This window comes from Lycorma delicatula, chromosome 4 (assembly GCF_047948215.1).
Source record: "Lycorma delicatula isolate Av1 chromosome 4, ASM4794821v1, whole genome shotgun sequence".
Taxonomy (NCBI): Eukaryota; Metazoa; Arthropoda; class Insecta; order Hemiptera; family Fulgoridae; genus Lycorma; species Lycorma delicatula.
In genome coordinates this window covers 8,992,169-9,000,140 of record NC_134458.1, presented here as the reverse complement: position 1 = coordinate 9,000,140, position 7,972 = coordinate 8,992,169, and the positions used below count along the sequence as shown (strand labels likewise).

The window sequence follows — 7,972 nt, the reverse complement described above, 5'->3', positions numbered from 1 at the left end:
AGTTGCACTTCATAGGATGTGTCCCCTGTTTGTTTGTTTAGGTTTTCATAAATTATTTTGAATTTTATCTTAATTAACAATCAATTTCAATACTCTTAAGAATCAATAGACTTGTATAAAATATTTATCTTTATTAAGGATTTTTTTTTTGTCTTTAGTCATTTGACTGGTTTGATGCAGCTCTCCAAGATTCCCTATCTAGTGCTAGTCGTTTCATTTCAGTATACCCTCGTCATCCTACATCCCTAACAATTTGTTTTACATATTCCAAATGTGGCCTGCCTACACAATTTTTTCCCTCTACTTGTCCTTCCAATATTAAAGCGACTATTCCAGGATGCCTTATTATGTGGCCTATAAGTCTGTCTCTTCTTTTAACTATATTTTCCCAAATGCTTCTTTTTTCATCTATTTGCCGCAATACCTCTTCATTTGTCACTTTATCCACCCATCTGATTTTTAACATTCTCCTATAGCACCACATTTCAAAAGCTTCTAACCTTTTCTTCTCAGATACTCCGATCGTCCAAGTTTCACTTCCATGTAAAGCGACACTCCAAACATACACTTTCGAAAATCTTTTCTCCTCCTATTTTCACATTCAGTGGTCCATCTTTGTTATTTCTACTACATTTCATTACTTTTGTTTTGCTCTTGTTTATTTTCATGCGATAGTTCTTGCGTAGGACTTTATCTATGCCGTTCATTGTTTCTTCTAAATCCTTTTTACTCTCGGCTAGAATTACTATATCATCAGCAAATCGTAGCATCTTTATCTTTTCACCTTGTACTGTTACTCCGAATCTAAATTGTTCTTTAACATCATTAACTGCTATTTCCATGTAAAGATTAAAAAGTAACGAGATAGGGAACATCCTTGTCGGACTCCCTTTCTTATTACAGCTTCTTTCTTATGTTCTTCAATTATTACTGTTGCTGTTTGGTTCCTGTACATGTTATCAATTGTTCTTCTATCTCTGTATTTGAACCCTAATTTTTTTAAAATGCTGAACATTTTATTCCAGTCTACGTTATCGAATGCCTTTTCTAGGTCTATAAACGCCAAGTATGTTGGTTTGTTTTTCTTTAATCTTCCTTCTACTATTAATCTGAGGCCTCCCTTGTCCCTATACTTTTCCTGAAACCAAATTGGTCTTCTCCTAACACTTCCTCCACTCTCCTCTCAATTCTTCTGTATAGAATTCTAGTTAATATTTTTGATGCATGACTAGTTAAACTAATTGTTCTGTATTCTTCACATTTATCTGCCCCTGATTTCTTTGGTATCATGACTATAACACTTTTTTTGAAGTCTGACGGAAATTCCCCTTTTTCATAAATATTACACACCAGTTTGTATAATCTATCAATCGCTTCCTCACCTGCACTGCGTAGTAATTCTACAGGTATTTCGTGTATTCCAGGAGCCTTTCTGCCATTTAAATCTTTTAATGCTCTCTTAAATTCAGATCTCAGTATTGTTTCTCCCATTTCATCCTCCTCAACTTCCTCTATAACACCATTTTCTAATTCATTTCCTCCGTATAACTCTTCAATATATTCCACCCATCTATCGACTTTACCTTTCGTATTATATATTGGTGTACCATCTTTGTTTAACACATTATTAGATTTTAATTTATGTACCCCAAAATTTTCCTTAACTTTCCTGTATGCTCCGTCTATCTTACCAATGTTCATTTCTCTTTCCACTTCTGAACACTTTTCTTTAATCCACTCTTCTTTTGCCAGTTTGCACTTCCTGTTTATACCATTTCTTAATTGCCGATAGTTCCTTTTACTTTCTTCATCACTAGCATTCTTATATTTTCTACGTTCATCCATCAGCTGCAATATATCGTTTGAAACCAAGGTTTTCTACCAGTTCTCTTTATTCCGCCTAAGTTTGCTTCTGCTGATTTAAGAATTTCCTTTTTAACATTCTCCCATTCTTCTTCTACATTTTCTACCTTATCTTTTTTACTCAGACCTCTTGTGATGTCCTCCTCAAAAATCTTCTTTACCTCCTCTTCCTCAAGCTTCTCTAAATTCCACCGATTCATCTGACACCTTTTCTTCAGGTTTTTAAACCTCAATCTACATTTCATTATCACCAAATTATGGTCGCTATCAATGTGTGCTCCAGGGTAAGTTTTGCAGTCAACGAGTTGATTTCTAAATCTTTGCTTAACCATGATATAATCTATCTGATAACTTGCAGTATCGCCTGGCTTTTTCCAAGTGTATATTCTTCTATTATGATTTTTAAATTGGGTGTTGGCAATTACTAAATTATTCTTCGTGCAAAACTCTATAAGTCGGTCCCCTCTTTCATTCCTTTTGCCCAGCCCGTATTCACCCACTATATTTCCTTCCTTGCCTTCTCCAATGCTTGCATTCCAATCTCCAACTATTATTAAATTTTAATCTCCTTTTACGTGTTTAATTGCTTCATCAATCTCTTTGTATACTCATCAATCTCTACCTCATCATCATCATCATGGGCGCTTGTAGGCATATAGACGTTAACAATCGTTGTCGGTTTAAGTTTGATTTTATCCTTGTTACAATGATTCTATCGCTATGCGTTTTGAAATGCTCTACTCTCTTCCCTATCTTCTTGTTCATTATGAAACCTACTCCTGCCTGCCCATTATTTGCAGCTGAGTTAATAATTCTAAAATCACCTGACCAAAAGTCGCCTTCCTTTTCCCACCGAACCTCACTAATTCCTACTACATCCACATTTATCCTATCCATTTCCCTTTTTAAATTTTCTAGCCTACCAACCTTTTTTAAACTTCTAACATTCCACGCTCCGACTCGTAGAATGTTATTTTTTAATTTTCTGGTGATCCCTTCCTTAGTAGTCCCCACCCGGAGATCCGAACGGGGGACTAGTTTACCTCCGGAATATTTTACCAAGGAAGGCGCCTCCATCATTGCTATATGAAAATGCAGAGAGCCACATTTTCTTGGGAAAAAAACAGCTGTAGTTTTCCATTGCTTTCAGCTGCGCAGTACTCAGAGGCCTGAGTGATGTTGATATTGCCGTTTAAGTCATTCTGACACGCCCCTAACAACTACTGAAAGAGCTGCTGCCCTCTTTCAGGAATCATTCCTTAGGCTGGCTCTCAACAGATACCTCTCCGATATGGTTGCACCTTCGGTCCAGCTACTCTTTATCCCTGAGCACTCAAGCCCCCTCACCAACGGCAAGGTCTCATGATTCATAGAGGAGGAGGATTCATATTAAGTATTAAAAAAACATTTTTTATTATATTTAATAAATATTCGATTGTTACCTCGTTTAATCATTATCATTTATTTAAAATTTTGTAAAATTTTTTTACAACAAAACTTTTGTCCCAAAATCCCTTACTTATATGTTCAAATAACCCGGTAGAAAATGAGATTTTGGGACGAGCGTATACGCATGCGCGCCGAATACTGTGCGCAATGCGTTACTTTCATCATGGGGTAGTCATTCAGTTTACCGAAACCAAATTACTTAATTATTTACTTTGTTGTTTCAGTTAATAAACTTATTACTTGCTGATTATATTAATTTTTTTGTAATTCATTGGGATAAGTATGTTCATTTTAAATGACTTGTTTTTTGACACAACAGTAATTATTAAAGGATTTATACAAATAAAACTGAAACCTTGTGATTTAAACGATGTCGTAATCTATAATCAGTAAATTGATATTATCAAGAAGGTTGATAGTAGGAATAACTTTGTTGGTGTGAAAAGTTCATTCCTGAAAATCGTACTGCCCAATAAATTATATTACGGGTTGGATGCTATGTGTGTTAATGCAGTTAAAATTTTATCGATGTTAAATTCAGTATCGACATGTTTTCCATGACGTTTGTTGAAGGTCGGTGAGATATTGCGAATTATTACTAGTAAATACTCGAGCTGATGTAGCATTGTTAATGTTTATTTTATTTTGTTTTTCATATTACGTGTTATCTTTTAAACATTTCTGTATTAAGTAGTAGCAATTATGATTTGTGACAAATAATTTTTATCATAAATCAAGCACCACTTACGTTTCATTAGGTGTGCGGTTAACTTGTTTTCCTCAATCGTAAATACACAATGTTGAAGCACGGAAGAGTTTGTTTTTCAAAAAGCCGTTATCAGAGTGTTGACCAGATTCTGGGATTTCATTCTCGTAATTATTCTTCGAATAATGTTTCCAGGAAGAGGTAAGATGTAATTGTGTCGCATTCTTTATAATGAATATAAAATTGTTGTAAACTTTATTTGCATCGTTGAAATTGTTCTGCAAATGATTTGGCACCAGTGCTTAAGTTTATACATGTGACTACATTATAGGTTAAACTAAACTCGGAGCCTGAACAAAAAAAAAATGTATTTAATTAGGCAAAGTTTTTTATTAATAACATGTTTGCACAGCATTTAGAGTATTTGTAGTATTTTGTCGACATGAAATGACTGGAGATTGTCTTATGCCGAATATATCCTCTGTGATGAAAAAGTAGTAGACCTATTAAAACCTTTATTTTCTGTAATCGATAACCAATAAATCTATTTTGAGAAAGCCAAAAGCCACCTTGTTTGGTTTCATATGCAATATTATTTTTATATGTTATTACCAAAAATAAAGAATAAACTTTGATATTTTTAAATTAAAGCCTGTTCTTAATTGTAAATCGCCAACAAGTAACATTAATTAAATTATCTTTAGTAAAGTATATGAAGGAAGATGAATATTTTAATGATTATTTCATATGAAATTATTAAAAATGTGTTTTTGGTATAAAGTAATTAAAAATTATTACTTACAAGGTTTTTCAAACAGTTCAATTACTTAGCCAACATCTTAAGAGCTGGTTTGACCAAAGTAATATTGTTTTATTTAAAAAATATAAAAGTAAGTAGAAAATTTAATTATGTTCTTCCCCATGAAAGTTTATGATATTAATTTAAAATTTTAACATTTTCAGCAATAAACCTAACCAAAGTTGTATAACAAAATATTTCTAAAAGACTTGCTTCAGATTTTTTTTGTTTGTCTGCAACCATTCTCAGTGAATAGCACTGCTGTTGTACACTTGGATCAGCTGACAATACTAGGTGATATTATTGTTAAGAATGTGGTAAAAAAATATGTTTTGTATATGTTCATTCAGTATATTATTTGGGATTTTGTATTCTTATATATTTCATAATATTCATGTGTATTTAGATGTGATCTTTTTTTGTGTATGTGTAAAATATCAAGGTTATTGTCAGTATTGGTGAAATTGTGATTTAAGCCTGTTAGTTATGAAAAACTACTTCCAAGTGCCAACTTTACTGTTAGATGTTTGACAAATGTGAACTGTACAAAAGCATACAAAGTTTATGAGACAGGAGTCTCACACAAAAACTCTACAGCTGTTAAGCATTTATTGTATCATTTTTAAAACACCAACCCATTTGTTTAGTGTAGAACACTATGCAATTATGCAATTGGAACTGTTTAATTTATATATTCTAGGAGCATTTTGTTTGTTTGATAGTTTTAAAATTAAATACAGAAAAACTACATCAAATAACATATAACCAAAAACTTTGAGAGAATTGCTTACAGAATTAAAAAATCTGGATACAATATTGCCTTCAGAACAATAATCAAAACAAATCATTATACACAGAGCAGTCACCAAAAAGTTTTTCTGGAATGTAAAAATTAAAATGTTTTAATTGGACAGAATTCTACATTGTTCAAATTGGATGTAATTTTAAACAAAGATACAATGAAATTTAAAATTGTATACAATGAGCATTTTGACATGAATCCATATTGTCCACTTGTGATATATTTCTTAAATGTGATACATTTTTATTAACATAACATCTATTTAATAATATATATTTAACAACACAGTTTATAGTTTTTTAATGTCCAATTAATAAAAATGAAATCAAAAACTAAAATGCACTAATATATATATTTGTATATTATTCTCAAATCTTATTCTACTGATTGCTCATTTAAAATAAATGATCTGCTTTTTAAAACCCCTATAGTAGAATAATACAAGTTATTCACATGATCTATATCCTTTGTCGGTAATTTGTGCTCTATATTATGGCATTTACCTTTATTATCATCTATCTAATGTAATAAGTATTTATTTCCATTTGACTGGTATGATGACATTCTAACAGAAAACAGAATATATTTTCAGGGGGCTGTAAGTTACACATATAATTGTCATCAGTTTAAAATGTAGATAAATTATTATTCCAAAGTAATCTAAAAAATTTCCTTCTTTATATCCTAATCTAGCTTATTAACCAGTGTTTTATAATGTCATTTACAAACATAAATATGGTTCACCCTGGTCATTTGTGCAGATTTTTCTTTAATGTCAGTTGTACTGCAAATTAAAAATTGTGTCACAGTCCAGTAATTTATGATTGCTAAAAGTCTCTAAAACTTTTTTCTGTTGTGAGGCTAATATCTGTTCACTGTTCCATTCCATTCTCATTAAGTTCTCTTTTAGTTGCGTGTACCAACTGTATGACCACATATATGACAATGTCGAGCGCAGTACCACATCATCAGCATCACCAATCTGCCATAACATATTTTTGGTAATCTACGAATTGGTAGGCTGTTGGTTTTAATTAACCACAATAACATTTTTTTAAATATTGCATTTTCTATCTACTGTACTTCCAATTCTGTTATAATGATTTGGAGTAAATCTAGGCCACTGAAATACAAATTTAAAAAAGTCTGTTTTTGGCAATATAAAGATGCCCAAATTACAGATACACATAAAAAAAACCGTCTCTACTATTGAACTAAAAATTGTTTTCTTCATTAACCAAGAAGATGATTTAGCTTTAAACAGTATACCTCTTAACAGTTGCCGCTAAAAGCATGACTTTTTTAATCACACAATCAATATTCTGAAGACACGAAAAGAATTCCCAAGTAATTTTATTTATCAAGCATTTTTTTCTCTATTTTTTTTTATACATTAAAGGCTTTGTGTGTTTAGTTTCCCCTGAAAAACAATTGTCTTAGTCTTCTCAGTATTCACTTCTATACCGTTAATATTATATTACTGCGCTTACAGCCATAACTTATGCAGAACACCTATATGAGTTAAAAAGGATGACAGAATCATCTGCATATAATAAAATATTAACCTCATTGTCGTGATTTATACTAGTTCCTCTATCACCATTCTGTTTAAAAAATTTTACTAAATCTGAAGTAATGAGAATACTGGGGTGAAGTTGGGTTGCCCTACAAAATGCCTTTTGTTAGTTCAGTCTCGCAACTGTTTACAGTTATATTTTATTTAGAATAAACATTTATTAAAATTATTAACCATTTTGAAACTTACATTGATCAATGCTGGATAATTTTTGAAATAATTTACTATGATTTATGATATCAAATGCTCATTTAAAATAAAAAATATAGCTATTAACATTTCTGTCTTCTGTCTAAGGTTAATATTAATCAACAAGCTAAGTACAAAAAATACCATTCACCCCCTTCCAAACCTAAAACTGCTCTGCTGCTTTGGCGAAATTGTCCTATTTTCCTCCTGCTGCATCAGTTTACTTGTTTGGTAATCGTTTTTATTAGAGCACCCCATCTGCAGTTCATAAGATCAGGCTTTATTCCGCCTTTTATATGTAAAATGCTTATTTATCTGGAACACTCATCTGAAAAAATTCTCGCAGCCAAATACAGTATTTAAAATTTAGGACATTGTTTTTTATTATTTATACATATTCCCCAATTCACTGGCAGAATTTTACATACCTCATAGGTATTAGAGCCTTACCTTATTTGCTTTTAAAAAGCACACTTCAGAGTTTCTTTAAAATAAAATTCCTGTACAGCTCCTGTGTAGATTGCCTTGCCCCCCGCGGCAACCATTATATATCACTTAACGTTACATTTTATTATAAGCATCAGCAAC

General features: G+C 31.7%; 1 protein-coding gene across 1 annotated transcript in view; it reads left to right on the top strand.

The window, feature by feature from the left end:
* Positions 1 to 3,507: 3,507 nt before the first annotated feature.
* The window catches only part of Sqor (Sulfide quinone oxidoreductase), a 42,325-nt gene continuing 37,860 nt past the window's right edge, over positions 3,508 to 7,972 (top strand). The window contains exon 1 of the mRNA XM_075362265.1: positions 3,508 to 4,219. Within this exon, the coding sequence (XP_075218380.1) occupies positions 4,110 to 4,219 (110 nt within the window). The 5' untranslated portion in view covers positions 3,508 to 4,109. The remainder of the gene's footprint in view (positions 4,220 to 7,972) is intronic.